Genomic DNA, 23167 nt, shown 5'->3' with positions numbered 1-23167 from the left:
GAAAGGACTACAATGATAAACCAAAATGTTAATAATGATAGCCCTTAGTAGTGGGATAAGGGATATTTTTATTTTCTTTGTGCTTCCTTGCGTTGTCCTAATTTTTGTACCATAAATGTGTAAATTAGTATTACATTCACAAAGTTCAAATTTTTGCACTTATAGAAGGATACACAGTAACAGTCTTTTTCCCAGCCTTCCCAGACAGCCCATCCCTCAAAATTATCCACGGGTGTTGATTTCTCGTGCATCTTTCCAAAGATGCATTATGTTGATAAAATGCGTTCATATACATATACATATAGTCTTTTTACCTTTTGTCACACAAATAATAGCATACAATGCGCCCTGTTTTCACTTTGCCGTGTTACATAATCTTGTACCTGCATTTCAGCCATGTGGGGATATATCTGTAGGATAAAAGCATAGATAAAAAATTCTTTAGAAAACATTTTTTTAAGACTAACGAGAGTAGGATAAAAAATCCTTTAAGTGTTAAACTCCGCCCTCCGTGGAAACCCGAGCGCGGCCGCCCCGCTGGGTCGCGGGACCCGACGCCCCGCTCGGCCGTCAGCAGGTGCGCGCCCCGCGGCCCCGGCGTCTCCGCCTCCGGAGCCCGCGCCCGGCCGGCCGCTCCCGCGGGAGCTTCGGGGCCGCGGGGTTCGCGGCTGCACGTTCATCCCAAGTCTGCAAGTTGCTTTCGCGGCTGGAGCGAGAAGGTCTCCGCGCGGCGGGGGCGGGGGCGGGGGCGGGCGCGCGGGCACGTGGGCGGGACCGGGGGGCGGGGGCGCGGCGGGCCCGGGAGCCGCCCGGCGAGCGGAGCAGCTGCGCCCGCACGTCAGGGGTTCGCGCAGCTGACTCGGCCCCGGGGGGAGCGGCGCGCTCCCCGCCCGCCACCCGCCACCCGCCACCCGCCACCCGCCAGCGGCTTAATATAGACGCTGCGCCCCCGGCTCTCGCAGCAGCGGGACCGCGGCGCCGGCAGCGCGCTCCGGGGTGCGGCCCGAGGCGCCGGGCAGCCGGGGCCCTGAGAGCCTTTGAAGTCACCTCCGAGTCCCTTCTTCTCCAGGGAGCGGAGGAAGACGCGCCGCAGCCATGTCCGCGCGCAGCGCGAGTTCTGACCGAGAGGAGCTCTTTGATGAAGACATTGACGAAGACAAAATCTTGGCCAACTTGTCCCCCGAGGAGCTGCTGGAGCTGCAGTCGGAAATGGAGGTCATGGCCCCCGACCCCCGGCTCCCCGCGGGGCTGATTCAGAGGGACCACACCTGCGCGGGGCGCGCGGGGCACGGGGCGCCCGCCCAGGTACCGGGGGACGGCTGGGCTGGCGGGTCCCGTGGCACCGTCGTGACTCAGGATTGCAGGCTTAACGATTAGATCATAGTATTTAATGTTGGAACTTTCTGAAGCACGTACGGCAGAGCTGGGAGGGAAAGTTGGTTATTTCTTGTACATGCCTCTTTTTAAAAAAATGCTGTTGAGTTTGCTGTAGGGAAGCTTGTAGCCTATACGCATGATTTTTAATGAATTAACTCATAACCCAGAAAGAGTTGTCCTTAGTTATTTTTTGGCTCACAAACCCCTTTAAGGAGCTGATGGAAGTTCTGGGCCTTTGCTTCAAGCTCACACATACATACGCAGCATGTCACACACAGTTTCAGCCCCCTGAAGCCCATCCACATGCCTACAGTTGGACCCAGTCGAATAACTAAAAATATCCAGTGCACTCGGTATCAGTGATTAATTTAGAGATTAATATCTATTAAGCTGTTTTAAAGATAGTTTTTTCTTTAATGTTTTTCCATGAAAAGTAGAATTGTGGTTAAATCGGCGAATGTATTGTATATTTGCATATTTTTTCTAATAGTGACCCCCCGAGTAAAGTCTCTTAGTTATCCCTGCTGATAGAGAATTTAAACATGTACTGAACTCAAGAAAATAAGTTGCTGGCTTGATATGGTTAGAGTTTGAGGTATAATATTCAGACATTTTACAGTTGGAGTAAAAGCCAATTCTATATGAATTATTTCGGAAAAAGAAAACTGGATACTTCTCACATTTTTTCTTCTCTGTTCAATTTGAACAGCTTGATGGCTGGCTCCCCCTGCTGGGGAAGATGTCAGTTGCTAAGGTCACTCCCAACCTACAACTTATTACAAGCAATAAGGTCAGGTTCTTGGTCCGATGAACCTGTGACTCAAACTGCTACAGACAGCTTTCAAAGTGACACCTCTGAGGTGTACACATTGAATAGGAAAGTGTACAAATTGATGGGCAACAATCTAATAAACACTACTAATAAAGACAGCCACTTTCCTTCCCAGACTAAGCAGTTGTTCCTAAATCTCTGCATAATCCTGTTCCCCTTTGCAGCTGGCTCTGCCTCCTAGAGGCCTCCCTTTGAAAGGAACTGACTAGTGAACTTGTCCTTGCAGTAGCCAGGACAGTTTTCATAGAGCTGAGGAGACCAAATCACACTCAAGGCTTTCGGCATATTCCAAAATATCAGACTGCACTCGTTTTCCCCACAATATGTTATGTTTTTAGGGAAACTTGATGTATACAGTTTAGTAGATTAACAATATACGAGGAATGTAAATATTGGTTATGGCAGTAAGGAAAGTATTGTGTAACTCAGGGTTGTTGAATACCAAGCTATGTATTCAGCTATATACAAAACAAAAACTTCAGTGTTTCAGTAGATAACTCCATAAGGTTTTCAAAACAAATAACTGTTAGCTGCCTCTGAAATTGTTCAGCATTTTGAAAAACAATACAGAGTCTGAACACAAAATCTACTAGGTTTCATTTTAACATATGGGATGAGGTAAACACAACCCAAAAATGTGTTTATGTGTAGGTGCCTATAAAAAATTATCTTTATTTTGGCTGTATTTGCTTACCAAACTACTATGTGTTTTAAACTTTGTTCAAAAACTCAAACCCTCTAGAATTATATCCTGTAACAAGTGAATATGCTCCAGATGCTTCCCCTCCTCGGTTAGCTTCACGGTTACCTCTTCCTAAGACATAACTACTAATTTGGTAAACGATACAACAGGCTTTTCCCATGCACATTTATAAGCTTTTCTGTGGTGTGTTGTGCGCACAAATGGAACACTGCACGGAGCTTGTTTGCTTGCTTTTTCTCGATGACGAGCCTTCTATTGCTTCGGGAGCTGTGCCCCGCCTCCTGTACCCACCGCTCTAATGCTGACCCTCGCCAACCTCTTGCAGGAGAACTCGCCGGGGCGGTGCGTGGAGCCGGAGCTGGGCCAAGCCAACAGCAGGGCACCCCTGACCCTAAAGGAGAAGCTCAGTGACAGAGTTGCCGCAGGTCAAAGGGAGTCGAGGGGCAGCAGCGACCTGCGAGACACAGATAACGAGGGCGATGATGGAGAAGAGGAAGAGGAAGGGGAAGATGACGACGATGACGAAGACGATGATGAAGATGATGATGAAGACGACGACAGAGATGAAGGTGATGAAGGCGGGGACGAGTGTGAGGGGAGTGATCAGGACACCATGCGAGGAGAGCGAGGCGAGGCAAAGGAGCCCGCCAGGAACGGTGAGAGCCGCCAGCAGGTCCCCAGCCGGATGTTTGAAGAGCAGAAAGACAGACCAGAGGCCCCAGGAAAGAGTGAGAAAAAAATATCAAAATTAGACCCTAAAAAGTTAGCTCTAGACACCAGCTTTCTGAAGGTAAGTGCAAGGCCTTCGGGAAACCAGACGGACCTAGACGGCAGCCTGCGGCGCGTCCGACAGAACGACCCTGACATGCGGGAGCTCAACCTGAACAACATCGAAAACATCCCCAGAGAGATGCTGCTGGACTTCGTGGACGCGATGAAGAAAAACAAGCACGTCAAGACCTTCAGTTTAGCGAACGTGGGCGCGGACGAGAGCGTGGCCTTCGCGCTGGCTAACATGCTGCGGGAAAACAGGAGCGTCACCACGCTCAACATCGAGTCCAACTTCATCACGGGCAAGGGCATCGTGGCCATCATGAGGTGTCTCCAGTTCAACGAGACGCTGACCGAGCTGCGCTTTCACAACCAGAGGCACATGCTGGGCCACCACGCCGAGACGGAAATATCCAGGCTCTTGAAGGCAAACAGCACTCTCCTGAAGATGGGCTACCATTTTGAGCTCCCGGGTCCCAGGATGGTGGTGACCAATCTGCTCACCAGAAATCAGGACAAACAAAGGCAGAAAAGGCAGGCAGAGCAGAGGCGGCAGCAGCTGCGGGAGCAGAGACGGCTGATAGCCATGCTGGAGGACGGGCTGGGGCTGCCCCCGGGCATGTGGGAGATGCTGGGCGGCCCGATGCCAGATTCCAGGGCGCAGGAGTTCCTCCAGCCGCCGCCCCGCCCTCCCAGCGCCCCGGCAGCGCCCCTCGGTCGGCGCAATGAAGTGACGAAAAAGCCATCGCAGCCCCCTGCGTACAGGACGGACCCTGACTCCTTCCGGGGCATGAAGCTCAAGAGGACCCAGCGCAAATCTCGGATGCCAGAGGCCAGAGAAAGCCCCGAAAAAACCAACCTCAAGGATGTGATCAAAACGCTGAAACCGGTGCCCAGAAACAGGCCGCCCCCGCTAGTGGAGATCACGCCCAGAGACCAGCTCTTGAACGACATCCGTCACAGCAACGTGGCCTATCTTAAACCTGTAAGTAGAAGGAGGGAGGACCGGTGAACGAGCACCACCCCGAGTGTACCAGCTGCGTCCTGGTCACCGCAGCACCAGGACGGCCTCGCGCAGTGGGGCGCCCTGGAGAGCTGAATCACTGGTTCTCCCCCAGGACGTGCACCTGCCTAACTTCTAACTCATATTAACAACTAACAGTCACTAAGCACTTACCATAGGCCAGGTTCATTATATGAATTAACTCCCACGATCATCTTAACCCCATAAGGTAGGTAGCAGAAGTCTCCCCATTTCATTGAAAGGAAACTGAGGCTAAGAGAAGTCAAGTCGCTTATCTAGAAGGTACAGGTAGGAAGCGCTGCAGCCGACATGGAAATTCAGTTCTGAGTCCAGGTCAAGCTTTTATTCACTCCAGCGACACAGAGCTGACACTGGAGGTCCTGAGGAGCCCGCTGGAGGGCTAAGAATAACGCCTGATGATACCTGAATGCTTCCAAACGGCTTAGAAACAGTGGGTTCAATGTTAGCAGATGGAGAGAGGCTGGCACTTGCATTTATACTCTGCACTGTGCAGGCAGACAAACAAACGGTAAACTTCAGGTTAGCGTCACCACAGATTAACAGTTTTGAATATTTCACTATTTCAGTTTTAATACTCACTATGATATCACTATTACTGCTGCTGATACGTGAAAATGTCCTATTCCTTGCAGGTTCCGTTATAGGAATAAATTTCTTGTGTCATTACTAAGATAGATTTATGGGGGCTGAAAGTTGTGTGTCCAGGGGTCATGGGTGGGGGACAATTAACTATTATTTTAAAATCTAGTGTGTAATTTAGCCAAGAGATATTGACTAAATAGTTAATATTATTTCATCATAGAGAGTCACAATTTTTCAAGATGTTTTAAACAAATTTTCATGTAAGCTTGTTTTTTTCTATTTCAAAAAGCCATACATTGTAAAATAAGATAGGCGTTACTTATTCATACACACACACACACACACACACACACGCGCGCGCACATACACACGCACTCCCTCACTCCTATCTCCTAGTAAAGCAGAACCAACAACACTCTGCTGTTCCAAATCAAAACTGACTTTCCCTTAGGACTCTGATTCTTGCTGGGGTGGGAGCCAGGATGAGCACACTGGAGGTCACATGAGGTCAGGTGAGAGTTTTTTGCCTGCCCTTGGGCACAACGTCAAGACTCTGCACCTGCTCCTCTCTGGCAGCCAGACCTCAGTAGGGGGTGGCTGAGGGGTTTGTTTTGAGAGAAACTATCACCTCTGTAACCAGTTATCAGTAAAGCACATCCAGGCTGCCTTGGTGGCAACACAGCCCCAAAATAACATTAATCTGAACAGAATGAAGAGAACTCTTTATTTTTTTCCTTTCTAATATTTTTTGTTGTTATTGTTTAAAATATTACAGATGTCCCTTTTTCTCCCCAATGACCCGTTCCACCCCATTCCACCCCCCTCCCCAGTCCCTCTCCGCACCATTGTCTGTGTCCTTTGGTTGTGCATAGATGCATATAAATTCTTTGGTTACTCTCTCCCCCTCCACGCACCTGCCCCCTCCATCCCTCTGACATTCGTCAGTCTCATCTATGCTTCCATGTCATTGAATCATTTCTGTTCATCAGTTTATTAAGTTCTTTAGATCCCACATATAAGTGAGATCATGTGATGTTTGTCTTTCTCTGCCTGGCTTATTTCACTTAACATAATACTCTCCAGGTCCCTCCATGCTATTCTAAAGGGTAAGAGATCCTCTTTTACAGCTGCATAGTATTCCATGGTGTGAATGTCCCACATTTTTTTTCTCCACTCACCTCCTGATGGGCACTTGGGCTGTTTCTAGATCTTAGCTATTGTAAACTGTGCTGCTATGAACATAGCGGTGCATATATTCTTTCTGATTGGTGTTCCAGGATTCTTAGGATATATTCCTAGAAGTGGGACCACTGGGTCAAAAGGCAGCTCCATTTTTAATTTTTTGAGGAACCTCCACACTGTTTTCCATAGTGGCTCACCAGTCTGCATTTAAATCTACATTGAAGGTGGAATGTGGGTTCAGAGTAGAAGAGAGACTGGAGTTCAGATGATCGTCTGACCCAGCACTCTGCCTTCTGTGGGAATGTTCTGCCGAGCAAACCTGCTTCCCAAGTCTGCTCCACTCCAACCACCCACTTACTCATTAATGCAACAAGTATTTACATGGTGCCCCATGTGTCAGGCACCCTCAAGGGGTCAGTGATGCCACAGGGAGTAAGACAGGTGCAGTCCCAATGTCATGGAGCATACAACGTCAGTTCTATCATCTTCATAATCAAAACACTCTGCTCTTGACGCAACTGAGAACACTTGTTTTATGCCCAGATCCTAAAGCAAAACACACCTAAATAGATTCATGATGATAATTGCAAAATGTACCACCCTACTAAGTACTACATTCTACGTTTTCAGTCAATTCTAAAATGTTACCAATTTTAGGTTGTGTTTTCTAATGAGCGCTTAGAAAAAGCATGCTTCAGAGCACACGTGGAACTGGTTTTTAATGACAGTCACTTATCTGAGCCTCTGCTTTGAAATGCCTTTAGTGTGTTCAAGGGGTTGGCAATTTCTGCTGCTTTCAGTGCCTGGCTTGGCCTGCAGTAGGCGCCACAGCATGCGCCTCAGTCACAAAATGCCGCATAGCTTCACCACGTGGTCCTGTAAGATGTCCTTGAGGAAATGAACAAGCCTCCGTCCGCTGATGAAAATTCGCGTCACCCATGTCAGTCTGCTCCCACTGCCCCGTTTTGTGCTGTGCTACATACACAATAAATTTCTGCTTTAACACCAAATCATAGTGTAATCTTTAAAAGCCTCTTTAAATGGTTTTATTTTGAAATCATTTTAGACTTACGTAAGTTCAAAAGTAGTACAAAGTATTCTTACATACCCATCACATTTTGCCACATTCTTTAAAAGATAATTTAAATGGCAATACACCTGGGCACGTGTAGAGCCAACAGAGCATGTAGCTCAGTGGAGGCGCGTGTGTTTGCTCAGGCAGCCGACCATTGTAAACACCACTGACTGTATTCAGGGCGGTTCCGATGTCACAAAATGTGCATCTTCAACTCAGCAAAATATGGTGAATGCCATCAGAGGTGACATCACAAAGTCCAGCACAAAGGGGTGTCCTTGGCAGTCAGATGAGGCGCAGCTACACTCCTATGGAGAAGTGAAACTAAAGGTTTGGGGGTCCCCCCCACGCATTGGAGGGCAGAGATGCTCTCCAAAACTCTGGACTTCCAAGGGTAAGGTTGAAATTAAAATACAACTTTGAAATTCCATGATTTTTCTTTTTACTGATGTTCCTATTTAGACTACTGAATGCCAAACATGTTGTTAGACATTACTTAGTCCCAGGAAACTTAAAGAAAAAGTCTATTTCCTCTCATCAACTTAGAAATATTATTTTTGTGTTTTCTAGAGCATGTCTTATTAAGTAGTCCACTTATATTTTAAGATTGTATTTTTTCATTTTAAAGTTTATTCCCCATCACATGCTTCTGGCCCAAGACCCCTGAAATGAAGCTGCCAGCAGAGAATAAAGGAAAACCTGTTCACCTTTCTTGGCTCAAATGCTGCCTCCTCCAAGGAGCTGCCCATCTAATTTGGCTTAAAGGAGACATGTTCTGTAGGCCAGGTATTAAAAGCTGCTGGACTATGGGCCAGATCTGAAAGCCCATTTTATTTGGCTTGAGTATTATTATATAAAATAAAAGACATCACATTAAAATATCCAGCTATCTGGCACCACCTGCAACATCATACCTGCCCCACTAGGCTTGCATGTGCATGGCACAGGTCAGCTGGCTCTGCGCTGCCCTGTCCGGTTTTCCTCAGTCCCCACCGTGCCCTGCTGCCTCACACCTGGCCTGCTTCACTCATTTCCATTACTTATTTGGCTCCTATAGAATTTTTTCATTTTTGTTGCTCTTGTTTTTAGCGTGTTTTGTCTAACAAACTGAATTTATTAGATAGTGACTATGAGTTAATTGCTAATAATCAATATGATAATAGCCCTAAACAAAGACATTAGGCTTGTACCAGTTTATCCCTCAGTGCAAATGTATGATCTTCTGTTTGAAGTCTGTAGTCCGTCCACTGCCCCCCATCTGAGATGAGTTTACAGTCTTCTCTAAGGCCAACTGCATGTATGTTACATGCAGGTTGCTGTGCCAAACAAGGTACCTTACCATCCTCTGCGTCCCTCTGTGGGCTCACTACGTGCACATCTGCGTGCTTCCCGCCGGTACTGCACACACTCTAGCTTCCTCCTTTGGAAAGACTGTAGTATAGTAAGAGCATGAACAGCCCTCCTGAGCCAAAGGGCCCAGGACACTGGAACAGTGTTGTGCGCACAAGGTGCAAGAGCCTGGACTCTCGAGCCTCCCTCCCATCTCTGGCCGTCTCTCCCATGTCTCGTCTGTAAGACGTGCTGTGTCTTTATCTAGGTTCTCCAGACCCTCTCCTTCTACAGTTTTTCTCTCCCATCTTATCTTCTCCCCTGGTTTCAGCTGCCAAATAACCCTGACAATCCCCAGGTCTCCCTTTCCCCGTAGATCACACAGGGTTTCCTCGGCCCTTCATTCGATCGGCGCCCAGATCAAGCCCTTGCTGGGCAGGCCTGGTCATTGTTTCCAGTTCCCGTTTCCCTGGTACCTCCCTCCTCACACACTCTCCGTGTGAAGCCCCTGTGTTGTCTTTAACTCCTTCGTCCTGCTCCTTTTTCTTGCCTCCAAAAAAGAGCCCAGGAGAACCTATAGCCCCAGAGCCTACACTGGGTCGTTGCTTTGGAAAAGTTATGCTCCTTAGAAGGAGATCTCCACGGGAGAAAGCAAGGTGACCTTTCAAACTCATCTCAAAGAAACGTCTGCGCACCCGCAATTATATGGGCCATAAACTGCCCTTTCCCTAAAGCTAGAGGGAAGAGTCTTTGACGCAGGCTGGGGCAAAACAAGGTCTGCAGTTGTGAGTCCACAAAACAGAGTTTATTCTTGGGTTGTTATTTATTTATTATTGTATTATTTTTCATATGAACTGCTGCAAACCTCCTTTTGCCCCACCCTGTATATTGCTTTTCTAGCGCCTGTGGGAGTGATTCTCAAGGTTTAGCATCAAACCACCTGGAAGGCTAAACACAGGTGCCGGAGCACCCCCCAGAGTTTCTGATCCAGTAGGTCTTGAATGGAGCTTGAGAATTCACATTTCTGACAAGTTTTTTGGTGCTGCTGCTGCTTTGGCGACTGTACTTGACCCCCACTGTTCTGTGACATCCATGGCAATCCACATTCTCGAGATTTTCCCTGACGGGCCTCTTTTCCTACCTCCACAACACCCTCTGCTCAAATTACCTTTTATTCTATCTCTATGTGTTGAAATGAACCCAAAGGCCAGGCTCAAAGGTATCCTGGACACCCACTGAGGTGCTGACCAGAGCAGGAACTCACCCAGGTGTGAGGAACTAACCTTTGGGGAAGTGGGTCCTCCTACCCTGCCAGCCTGGTTCTTGCGTGTGTGCACATGCATGCGCACTAGCAATGCTATATACACGTGTGCATGCTACACACACTTTTTATTTTTATTTTTTTAATTTATCTTTATTGTTAAAAGTATTACAGGTGTCCTTTTTTCCCCCCCATTGACCCCCTCCACCTTGCTCCCACCCCTTCCCCAGGCCTTCGCCCCGTTATTGTCTGTGTCCACAGGTTATGTATATATTCATATAACTTCTTTGGTTATTCTCTTCCCATCCCTCATCCCCCTTCCCTCTTCCCTCTGAGATACAACAGTCTGTTGCCTGTGTCAATGTCTCTGGATCTCTTTAGTTTGTCAGATCCTTTTGTTCATTAGCTTCTTCTTAAAGAAGACCCTTCAACATTTCATGTAGTACTGGTCTGGTGGTGATGAACTCCTTTAGCTTTTTCTTATCCGTGAAGCTCTTTATTTGACCTTCAGCTCTAAATGATTGCTTTGCTGGGTAGAGCAATCTTGGTTGTAGTTCCATGTTTTTCATCATTTTGAATATTTCTTGCCACTCCCTTCTGGCCTGCAAGGTTTCTGTTGAGAAATCAGCTGACAGTCTTATGGGCTCTCCCTTGTAGGTAACTAACTGCTTTTCTCTTGCTGCTTTTAAGATTCTCTCTTTGTCTTTAACCTTTGGCATTTTAATTATGATGTGTCTTGCTGTGGGTCTCTGGGTTCCTCTTGTTTGGGACCCTCTGTGCTTCCTGGACTTGTAAGTCTATTTCTTTCACCAGGTAGGGGAACTTTTTCTGTCATTTTTCAAATAGGTTTTCAATTTCTTGCTCTCTCCTCCTTCTGGCATCCCAATAATATGAATACTGGGCTGCTTAAAGTTGTCCCAGAGACTCCTTACACGATCTTCATATTTCTGGATTCTTTTTTCTTTTTGCTCTTCTGGTTGGGTGTTTTTTGTTTCCTCATGTTCCAAATTGCTGATTTGATTCTCAGCATCCTCTCCTCTACTGTTGATTCCCTGTAAATTATTCTTCATTTCAGTTCGTGTAACCTTCATTTCTGATTGGTACTTTATTATATGATCTCACTAGTTTCCATAATAGTTTTACTAAGATCCTTGAGCATCCTTATAACCATCATTCTGAACTCTGTATCTAGTACCTAGCTTGGCTCTATTTCATTTAGTTCCTTTTTGGGAAATTTCCTCTGTTCTTTCCTTTGTGACATGTTTCTTTGCCTCCACATTTTGGCTGCTTCCAGGTGTTTGTTTCTGTGTATTAGGTAGAGCTTCTATGTCTCCTGGAATTTGTAGAGTGGCTTTGTGTAGTAGGTGTCCTGTAGGGTCCAGGGGCTCAGACTCCCCAGTCACTTGAGCTGGGCCTTCTAGGTGCTCTGGTGTATGGGCTGTGTGCACTGTCCTGTTGTAGCTGAGCCTTGGTTTCTGTTGGCAGCACAGGGAAGAATTGATCCCCAGGCCAATTGGCTGTGAGGACCAGCTGCAACTACAGTCAAAGAGCTGCTGTGCTGGAGACACCCCTATGGAGCAGGGTTTACTTCAGTGGAGCTTTGGCGTTCACCAAGTGCGCCCCTTGAGTGTGTCACTCGTGGATGTGGTAGGGTTGTAATCCAGCATGGTAGAGTCTGACCACCAGGTGCACTATCTCTGGGGCCTCCCAGGAGGTGCAAAGTCAGCCTCTGCCTGTGCCTTGCCCAGGGCCACCCAGCATGAGCTACACAGCAAACCATAATTAGCTGCTACTTGTGCTCAGCTTGGAGGTGTCCAGGAGAGGCCAAGCTATGAACCAATGCAGGCTGCCACTAGTACCAGGCCTGGCGCCACTTACTGAGATGTATGGGGCACAATGAGGCCAGCTGCTGCTTGTTTGAGAGATTTTAGGAAAGTCATAAGCATGAGGCTAGAGAGGCCACTTGCATGAAAAAGCCACTGGAAATGGCTTGGATGAGCTTGCAAGTAGGGAGGGGCAGGGTCTCCAGGAATCACCAGGGTGGGGCCAAAGGTACACACACTGTTTTTAAAAAACGAATTTTAATCAAGTGAAGGGGGCATGGGCCCCCCTAACAATCCTGCAAGTTGATTCTCAGCTCTTTGTAAGTTTTATATTTTTATGACACCAAATCTACCCATCTTTCCCTTTGTGGTTTCTGGTGTTTGTGCTCTGCTTAGAAATGGTTTCTCTTGAAGATTATTAAAATATTTGCCTATATTTTCTTGCTGCTCTTATAGTTTGGGTTATTTTAATATCCCATAGCACAGGAAAATTAAAGGATAAAACTTTAGAAGTAGAAAGTAAGAAGTCTTTGTTATTTCTTTTCCAAATAGCTAACCAATGGTCATCTAGTGGCTCTTTTCCATGTGTCAGTGATCTGAACTGCAACATGGTCATATTTTAAAGTCAATATGTCTTGTTTGCAATATTGGGTCAGTGCCACATTCTGCTTTTTAAAATATTTTTATTAATCTGGAGCCCTTCATGCATAGAAACATATATTGGAAATAGTGCTGTATAAAATGTTTTTTTTTCCACTCAACAATACAAAAAACATGCTGTTTTACTTATTTATGCTGCTTTGCAACTTTTTTTCTTTTTTCTCATTGGGTCCTTCACTGTTGGTGTTCTCCCTGCGGGGCTTCTGCCAAGGTGCAGTCACACAGATCCCTCCTGCAAGGCTGCCCCTGGGAGAGGCCAGAAACTCGAAGGAGCCGGTGGGGTGAAGGGTGTGCTGGCAGCAGCAGCACCTGAGAGGTCCTCTCCGGTGGGCAGAATGCTGCGAAATCTTTCCGGACAAAGGTCATGGGCAGAGAACTGGCTGTAGGAGGGGCCATGCAGGTGGCCAAGAGAGTTCACCACAGTGGCAGGGAAGCATGGGCAGGTCGGGAGGAGAAACAGCTCGGTCACTGTTACTCAAACTCCGTGTGTCCTCTGGACTCTTCAGCATCCCCTGGAAGGTGGCATGTACGTGAGGATGTGCCACCCTCTGGAGATATAGCACCACTGGCAGCCCTTAAAGAACTTGCCTTAAGTTCCTATGAAACAAAGTGACAAGTTCATCTGCAGTCAGACTTATGCTTCTCTTTTGTGAATAACATTTTGGTTTTAAATTTTATTGAGCACCGAAGCAGGAACCTGCTTCAAACGGGAAAGACAGGTTGTTAAAAAGAATGTATATTCACGTGGTGGTATTTTTTTGGTGGTTAAGACATGAGTACTGAAATGAGACTGATCTGTGCTTAAATACGGCTTTGCCACCTCCCAGCTGTGTGACTTTGAGCAAATTACTTGCCCTGCCTGAGCCTGCACCTCTTTACAAGGCTGTTGAAGGATGAAATGAGAAAGTGTTTTAAAAACAGGTGTTATAAAATAAACAAACAAAATGAAACAGACTCATAGATGCAGAGAACAGGCTGATGGTTAACAGAAGGGAGGAGGGTTGAGGGGCTGGGTGGCTGGGGGCTGGGTGGAAAAGGTGGAGGGATTGGTAGTTACACAGGGATGTAAAGCACAGCACAGGGAATATAGTCAATAATATCTTAATAACTATGTGTGGGGCAGGTGGGTACCTGAAATATCAGGGGGGAACCCCTGTAAAGTACTTGATTACCTACCACTATGCTGTGCACCTGAAACTAAACAGAATAATATTGGTGTGAACTGCAATTTAAAAAGAAAGGGAAAGAAAAAAATAGTGTTAGCATTAATTACTACCTTGTATTCCTTGTATTCATCCTTAAAAATAGCCTTGTGAGTTAGGTACTCCTGTTGTTGTTTTGCACCCAAGAAAGTTGATGCCAACACCACCCAGCCAGTAGGGGCGAGTCCCAGGATGCTGAGCGCGGGCGGCCCCGCGCGCCCGCTCACGACGTGTCTCACCATGCGCTCAAAGCCGCGGGCCGGCTCCTGGCATCAGCAAATGCCCGAAGAATGGTGCGTGTGGTGGTTGTTTTCTCATGATTTCAGGGGCTCTCTGGCCAGAATTTCTAATCCATTATACATCCTTTGAGGCATGTAAATGTTGTCATTTTTTGCTATAAAGCTCTTGAATTCCCAGGATTAATTTCCCCCTTTCCTCCAAATGTCTAAATCACAGGTGCAACTGCCAAAAGAACTGGAATAATCTAGAAGAACAGCATTGAAACAACGACCCTGGATTAGAGTTCAGAGGCTGGGTCAGCGGCATCGCTCCGGACCCAGGGGCAACTGGGAACAACGCTCACGTCCGATGGGAGAATTTTGTAAAAGGCAGAACACTTGGCCTCTGACAAAATAGTGTCTGGAGAGGAAGAGGAAGGAGGTTAAGTGTTAACATTCAGGGGTGACATTTTCTACTCCCAATCAGCTTGAGAAGCTTTGGTGAATTTTAGCCATGCTTCCCGCACAGAAGTTAAAAACCATTTTTTGTGAACGTCTGCTTTGCTATTGCTTCCTTCCACTAAACAGCGATAAATACCGTGGAAGTGGTAACTCTCGTAGCTCCGTTCTCCCCTCCTCCCCTCCCGTCCCCCCTACTGCAACCCACCGTCTCAAAGGAGCAGAGCACCCTCCACCCGCGGGCCGGTGCGGGCCGAGTGAGCTCCAGGCCTCTGCTTTGAACTGGAAGCTTGTTCCTTAGCTCTTCTCCCAGCACCAGCTGAGAAGAGTTTCCGCCCCTGCCTGGCTTCTCCCTTGGGCTCCCTGGTGTTTGGGGATATACTTCTGATAGAGGTTATCTGTGAGGAGCAGAACATCTAAGCCACAGGACATGGAGAAAACAAAGTGTTTCCAGAAAAACTCATGGAGAGAATAAACCCTGCGTCTACACAGACCCTCCCCGTTTCCACACGCACAGGAGCAGGGGACACGGCATGCTACCTTTGTAGAAATAATACAGTTACTGAGAAGCTTTTGGTTTTAGCTAACTATATCTGTTTGCTGTTTTTAACCTTAGTCTGTGAATCTTAGTTGACCTTGTTGCTCTCCTCAGTCTTCTGCATGAAGCTTGCCCTGTATGAGGTTAAACAAATTCCTTGTTCTGCCTCGCAGGCCTCCAGGGCCTGGCCCCGGGGCTCTGATCCAGTCCTATTTGCCACAGTCCTCATGCTCCTGATGAGACACCCACATGTACCCCCATCTCTTCGCTCTCATCGGCCCCTCAAAGGTGTACCCCCAGAGACTTCCCTCCCAATCTCCATGTATGACTGTCCTGCCCTGTCTTCAAAGCCAGTCAGGTCCCAATCCTCCGCAAAAACCTTCCAGACAACCCCAGCCTCAGTGCTCTCTCCTCCTTCCAAGTTCCCAGTCACTAGGTACATAGAATCTGAAATTTTTTATAGAAGCAGTGTGAACCCTAGAAGTCAGAAAATCACAATTTGATGCCTTTTCTCACTTTCTCACCTAAGTAAATAATTGGCATCTACCTTCTTTCTCCTTTTATATAAACACAGGTGGCACACAACCAGCCAAAAGGGTTAAAAGAATGGATCTAATGGAGACAAACTTAAAACAATACATTATTTGGAAGGACAGGACAAGCCACTGTAAAGAAATATGGTGTTTCTATTTTCTAAAGCTAATTTAGTGTGTACAGAAGTATCAAATTTAAATAGTTATAGTTATCAATCAACTAATTTTAGAAGAGCCAGCAGCTAACATTTTTGTTTTATCCTGCATTATTATTTCTATAAAACATCCTTTTACATAAAGCAGGATAGTTAAGAAAGGTCTACAATAAATAAGCTTAAGTGTCTAGCCCATTCTACATCTAAAAGACCAAACTGTGATAGAACAAAGTGCTCTTATCCTGTTTAAAAATGTTAATGCAGCCTGGCCAACGTGGCTCAGCGGTTGAGCGTCAACCTAGGATCCAGGAGATATCGTTCGATGCCCCATCAGGGCACATGCCCAGTTTGCAGGCTCCATCCTCAGCAGGGGGCGTGCAGGAGGCAGCCAGTCAATGACTCTCATCATTAATGTTTCTATCTTTCTCTCTTCCTCTCTCTGAAATCAATAAAGATATATTAAAAAAACAAACAAAAAATGTAATGCATACTAGTGGTTGAAGTTCCAGAGAGCCCTTACCCATTTGCTTGTATAGCCACAGTATTAATAAAGGCGGGACTTTCAAAAAGGAATAAGAGTCCTGAAGGAGGGCTTTAATCTTAGGTGTCCAAAAACACAAGGTGATCCAAATTCATAGCTTATTTCTCAATACAACAGGTTTGTCAAGAGACAGGTGAAATTGTTCACATTATGCTTTTTCCGTCCACCCAATCCCTCTCTAAAAATCTCTAAGTTGAAGATTTTAATTTGTTTTTAAAATGTAATAATTTCCCCCCAAATGTCTGCTTCTCGCCTGACTGAAAGGGGGTCTCAGGCCTGGGTTGGAGGTCGTCAGGTTCGCACCCTGCCTGTTTAGACAGATGCTGTGAGGTGGGCCTGGGGCCCGGGGCTGTTACTGCCATTTGGAAATACTCAACATGCACAGACCCAGACTTAATGTTTTTATGACATTTTAGTGATAGCAGACCCTGCACAAGTGGACGGCCAAGTCACTACTGTGAAGAGACAAAATAATGGGAACAGCTTTTCCAAAGAGAATGAAAAAATCACGTTAATGTCTGCATTTTACCACTGATCTGAGTGCATCCTTAGAAAACTGAATGTAACAAAAACCCAGGACATTTTTGGAAATTGTATGCTCTCTAGTAACTTTGTGTGAATTATAGAAAATGTCATTAAAAATAGAAAAAAAATGTAATAGTTTATAGCATTTTCATGCTACTTTTCCAGAAATGACACTTGCTATTACTAATTAGAATGAGTCCATTTTCAAATTTCAAGTTGTCACTTTCTCCAAGTTTACTGTGTTCAGTCAGCAGAAAACACCTTGTAGAAAATGGAAGGGGCTAAAATGTGTATAAACCCATGTCAGGTTTAAAAAGGACCTCATTGGGACATCAAAATTACAACTAAACTACAAAACAACCGCCATTCAGAGCCACCTGAAATCTAGCTGAATGGAAGTCCTACCACTAAGGATATAAAGAAGAAGCCACATCGAGACTGGTAGGAGGGACAGGGACATGGAACGGGCTGGTTCCACACCTACTTATGGCAGATAAAAATCGGAAGGGATATCTCGACAGTGGAGGTTCCCCTTGAGGACCAAGGGGTCCCAGCCCCACACCAGGCCCCCAAGCCCAGGGTTCCAGCGCCAGGAAGAGGAGTCCCCATAACTTCTGTGAAAACCAGCGGGGATTGAGGCTGAGTGAGACGGAGCCTGCTGGAGTCCCAGGTGTTCCTTTTAAAGGGCCCACGCATGGACTTACTCAGACTCACTCCCTCTGAGCTCCAGCACAGGTGCAGCAGCTTGAAGGGCAGCAGGTACACACAGGAACTGAATTCTCTGGCATCAGGACCAGGGCTAGAGGGGTGGCTTTCTCTCAGACAGAAGTGGAGGCAGCAGCCATTGTTCCTTTGATGAGCCCTTTCTTCACAGAGCTGTCAGTAAGCAACAATATCTGAGACTCCATCAACCTGGTTCACACTGTTTGCCCCACCCTAGTGATTTCCTGAGACCCTGACCCACCAAACTTGCAGGCCCACCAAAGCTGTTTCCCAGTGGCTTTTCCATACAAATGGCCTGTCTTGGCTCATGCCTCAAACTTTCCTAAAATCTCTCAAACAAGCAGCATCTGGCCTCAGTGTGCCCCTTTCTTCTCACTAGGTGGCTCCAGGCCCAGCACTAGTGAAAGCCAGCCTTGGTTCACTGCTTAGCCTCTCCTGGGCACCTCTAAGCCCAGCACAAGTAGCAGCCATCTACATATTGCTTTGTAGCTTATGCCAGGAGGCTCTGGGCAGGGCACAGGTGGAGGCTGACCTTGACCTGCACCTCCCAGGAGGCCCCAGAACCAGACCATCCAGTGGACAGCTTCAGGCCACATTGAAGCACCATCCAACCACCTCCACAAAGGATACACTCAAGAGATGGATTCAGCGTGCACCAGAGCCCAGTTAAAGTAAGTCCTGCTCCTTGGGGCAGGCCCCTGCACAGCTGACTCTCCACAGTTCTCACAGCCAGTCCTTGCAGCTGATTGGCCTGGGAGTAAATCCCTCCTATTGAGATGCCAACAGCAATCAAGACTTAAATACAACAGGAGGGTGTACACAGTCCCCACAGAGGTTGGGGGACACACCTGGAGTGCCCAGCTCAGATGAACAGGGAGGCTGTGCCACTGGGCCCTACATGATACCTACTACATTAAGGCCACACTCTACCAAGCCCTGGAGACACAGAAGCTCTACCTAATAGATAGAAACAAACATAGGAAGGCTACCAAATGAGGAAACAAAGAAATGTCCCAAATGAAAGAACAGAACAAAACTTCAGAAAAAGAACTAAAAATGGAGAAAAGCAGTCTACTAGATGTAGAGTTCAAAACACTGGTTATAAGGATGTTCAAGGAACTTAGTGAGAAATTCAACGGCATAAAAAATGATGTGGAAGCCATAAAAAAAGAAGCAGTCAGAAATAAAGGATATGCTAACGGAAATGAAGAATAATTTATAGGGAATCAACAGTAGAGTAGATGAACCTGAGAATCAAATCAGGGATTTGGAAGATAAGGAAACAAAAAACATCCAATCAGAACAGCAAAAAGAAAAAAGAATCCAAAAAAATGAGGATAGCATAAGAAGTCTCAGGGACAACTTCTAGCATACCAACATTCACATCATAGTGTTGCCACATGAGAAGACAAATAGCAAGAAACTTAAAAACTACTTGAAAACATAACGACAGAAAACATCCCTCACCTGGCGAAGAAAATAAATTTACAAGTCCAGGAAGTGCAGAGTCCCAAACAAGATGAACCCAGAGAGGCCCTACACCAAGACACATCATAATTAAAATGCAAAAAGTTACAGACAAAGAAAGAATCTTAAAAGCAGCAAGAGAAAAGCAGTTAGTTACCTACAAGGGAGAGCCCATAAGACTATCAGCTGATTTCTCAACAGAAACTTTGCAGGCCAGAAGGGAGTGGCAAAAAATATTCAAAGTGATGAAAAACAAGGACCTACAACCAAGATTACTCAGTAAAGCTGCCATTTAGAACCAAAGGACATATGCATTGCTTCCCAGACAAGAAAAAGTTAAAGGAGTTCATCACCATCAAACTAGTATTACATGAAATATTAAAGGGTCTTCATTAAGAAGAAGGGGGGAAAAAGATTAAAAAAAAAAAAAATGAACACTAGCCTTGGCTGGTGTAGCTTAGTTGGTTGAGTATTGTCCCATGCACTGAAATGTTTTGGGTTTGACTCCTGGTCAGGGCACATGCCTGGGTTTCGGGTTTGATCCCCAGTGGGCAGCATGCAGGAGATAGCCTATGGATGTTACACTCTCACATCAACGTTTTTCTCTAAAAATAATTTTTTAAAAAATATGAACAGTAAAATTGCAATAAATACATATCTATCAACAGTTGAATCTATAAAAACAAAATAAATGAACAAGTGGAACAGAAACAGGCTTATAGATACAGAGAACATTTTGAAGATTGCTAGATGGGGGTGGTTAGGGGAATGGGTGAAAAAGGTGAAGGGATTAAGAAGTATGAATTGGTTACAGAATAGTAATAGGAATGTAAAGTTTAGCATAGGGAATACAGTCAATAATATCCTAGTAACTATGTATGGTGTCAGATGGGTATGCTGCAATGATCACTTAGTAAATTATGTAATGTCTAATCACTGGGTGATTACCAGAAATATACTGGAAATATAATATTGTATGTAAACTTTAATTGAAAAATCAAAAAATGATTAAAAAATTTAAAAAGGATCCCATTGGAATTCAATTTTATTCTGGCTGGAAATTAATAAATTATTAAGGTTTTATTAAGCACTATGTGAAACACAAGCTGTTTGCTTTGTAGTGTATCATTTATAGGGTTGTCACTGAGTTTCTCAGATATTTAACACAGATGTGCATTAAATAAAGCCTCACACAAAAAACTTTGAAACATTTTATTCTTCATATGCAGGTCAGGGTACAATTCCTAGACCATGTCTGTGAAGACGTGATGACATTAAGTGTGCTAGAGATGAAGGCAGCAGGTTGGCTGAGAAATTAAAATGCAAGAGAAGTCAGGAGCAGCGAGTGCTGTGGCCTTATTCTCAGACGTGCGGACCCTCTTCACAGATTTCTGCTCCAACTGTCTTCATGATTTCGCTGGAGGGAAGCCAAAATGTTTTCTGTTCACCTGTGAAATCACTTTGTATAACCTATTTCTAAATACATGGGAAATGAGAGGAAGAATAGAATATAAAACACATGGTATCTTAATTCTGATGTCTAGCTATGAAAACACATGGTTGTAACTACTGCTACTAAAGTTTTAATGAACTGCTGAGGCTGGTGATCACTCCCACTTTCACTCCCTTTTTTTAAATAAGATTTTAAAAAATATGTTATTGATTTTAGAGAGAGAGGGAGAGGGATGGAGAGATAGAAACATCCATGGGAAACATCAATCGGCTGCGTCCTGCCCACCCTCTACTGGGAATCAAGCGAGTAACCTAGGCATGTACACTGACTGGGAATCGAACCAGTGACCTCTTGGTTCATAGGTGGCCACTCAACCACTGAGCCACACCAGCTGGGCTTCATTCCCTTTTTTTTCACTTATCTTTATTGTTGAAAATATTACAGATATATCCCCGTTTTCCCCACTGATCCCCTCCACCCCGCATCTGCCCCCCCCCAGGCCTTCACCACATAATTGTCCTTGGGTTATGCATATATGCATATAAGTTCTTTGATTAATCTCTCCCACCCACTCCCCTACCTCTGCCTTCCCACTGAGATTCATCAGTCTGTCCCATGTTTCTATGTCTCTGGATCTATTTTGTTCCTCAGTCTATTTTGTTTATTAGATTTCACGTATGAGTGAGATCCTATAAAGCTGAGTCAGGAAGAATCAGGAAACCTGAACAGGCCAATAACAACTGATGAAATCAAAGCAGTAGTAAAAATAATCCCAGCAAACAAAAGCACTGGTCCGGATGGCTTCATGGGGGAGCTTTCTAACTCTTTAAATTGTAGGGTTAGTTTACTAAAAATTTTTCTTCCTTTTTGAAGTAAGCCTGTAGTGCTATGAACTTCCCTCTTAGGACTGCTTTCACTCTGTCCCATAGATTTGGGGTTGTTGTGTGTTCATTTTCATTTGTTTCCAGGAAGCTTTTTATTTGATCTCATTGGTAACCCACTCCTTATTTAATAACATGCTATTTAGCCTCCATGTGTTTGAATGTTTTTGAGTGTTTTTACTGCAGTTGATTTCTAATTTCATGTCCTTGTGATCTGAGATGCTTGATATGATTTCAATCTTCTTGAACTTGTAGAGACTGGTTTTGTGTCCTAACGTGTGATCTATCTTTGAGAATGACCCATGCACACTTGAGAAGAATTTATATTCTGCAGCTTTGGGGTGAAGTGTTCTGTAAATGTCAAATCCATCTGATCTAGTGTGCCATTTAGTCACTCTTTCTGTGTTTACTTTTTGTCTGGAAGATCTACCCATTGAAGTCAGTGGGGTGTTAAAGTCCATGACTATGACTGTATTGTTGTTGATCTCTCCCTTAAAATCCTTAAGGTTATTACAGATAGGTCCTTATTTATTGTCATTTTAATTCTTTATGCCTATGTTTCTCTCTTTATTTCTTATTATTACAGCAGTCCCTTCAGCATTTCTTGCAATGCTTCTATTTCTACTTCTAATTACAGCAGTCCCTCTAACATTTCCTGTAATGCTGGTTTGGCAGTGATAAACTCCTTTAACTTTTTTTTCTTTTGGTCTGGGAAACTATTTCACCATCTATTTTGAATGATAGCCTTGCTGGATAGAGTAATCTTGGTTTCAGATCCTTGTTTTGCATTGCCTTGAATAGCTCATGCCATTCCCTTCTAGCCTATAGAGTTTCTGATGAGAAGTCATCTGACAGCCTTATGGGAGCTCCTTTGTAGGTAACAGATTGCTTTTCTCTTGCTGCCTTTAATATTCTGTCTTGAATTTTTGGCATTTTAATTATGATGTGCCTGGGTGTGGGCCTCTGGACTCTTCTTGCTTGAGACTCTCTGTGCCTCCTGAACTAGTGTGACTTTTTCCTACACCAGATTAAGGAAGTTTTTCTGCCATTATTTCTTCAAACAGATTCTCTAACCCTTTCTTACTTTCGACCTCCTCTGGCACTCTTATGATGTGAATACTGTTACGTTTCATGTTTTCCCACAACTCCCTTAGGCCATCCTGTTTTTTTAATTGTTTTTTCTTTTTGGATCTCTGATTGAGTGATTCTTTTTCTACCCTGTCTTCTAACTCAATGATCCAATACTCAGCTTCCTCTAATCTGCTTTTTCCTTCCAGTGTATTCTTTATTTCTGCTATGTCATTCTTCATTTCCTTCATAGTTTCCATACCTTTTTCATGCTGCTGAGCATCCTTACAATCAGTATTCTGAACTCTATATCTGATAGACTGCTTATCTCCATTGCACTTAGCAATTTTTCTAGAGACTTCTCTTATTTCACTTGGGGCTTGTTTTTTTATCTCCCTATTTTGGATGCCTATTTGGGTTTGTTTCTATGTATTAGGTAGGCCTGCTAGGACTCTCAGTCTTTTTGGAAGGTCTGTGGTGCAAGCCAATGTCAGACACTGTTTCTGACTGGCCCTGAGTATCCTGTTTGGAGCTATGAACAACTCATGGCTTGAGGTCCCCTCTGTTGGAGCTGGATGAGCTTGGACAGGATGAAAATGAACACTAAAGTCTGCTTTTCCAAGGTACAGGTCCCAAAGCAGATCAGGCAAAGACTTGAAGCACTCTGAGTTCTGTTTCTGCCTGCAGGGTGATTAATCTGAATTCTCTGAAAGAGTCTCAGGCTGTAGAAACTCCACGGGGCAGGGCAAGAGGTTTTCCAGCAG

The 23167-nt window shown here is 45.1% G+C and overlaps 1 protein-coding gene across 1 annotated transcript; it reads left to right on the top strand.

The window, feature by feature from the left end:
• Nucleotides 1-1042: 1042 nt before the first annotated feature.
• LMOD3 (leiomodin 3) lies at nucleotides 1043-16980 on the top strand. Its single transcript, XM_016195776.2, has 3 exons — nucleotides 1043-1305; nucleotides 3238-4668; nucleotides 14299-16980. The coding sequence occupies exons 1-3, from the start codon at nucleotides 1096-1098 to the stop codon at nucleotides 14323-14325; spliced, it is 1668 nt and encodes a 555-aa protein (XP_016051262.2). The 5' UTR covers nucleotides 1043-1095; the 3' UTR covers nucleotides 14326-16980.
• Nucleotides 16981-23167: the final 6187 nt, after the last annotated feature.

This window comes from Miniopterus natalensis, chromosome 15 (assembly GCF_054644295.1).
Source record: "Miniopterus natalensis isolate mMinNat1 chromosome 15, mMinNat1.hap1, whole genome shotgun sequence".
Taxonomy (NCBI): Eukaryota; Metazoa; Chordata; class Mammalia; order Chiroptera; family Miniopteridae; genus Miniopterus; species Miniopterus natalensis.
Note: the sequence above shows the minus strand (reverse complement) of the source record. Positions and strands in the feature narration are given on the sequence as shown.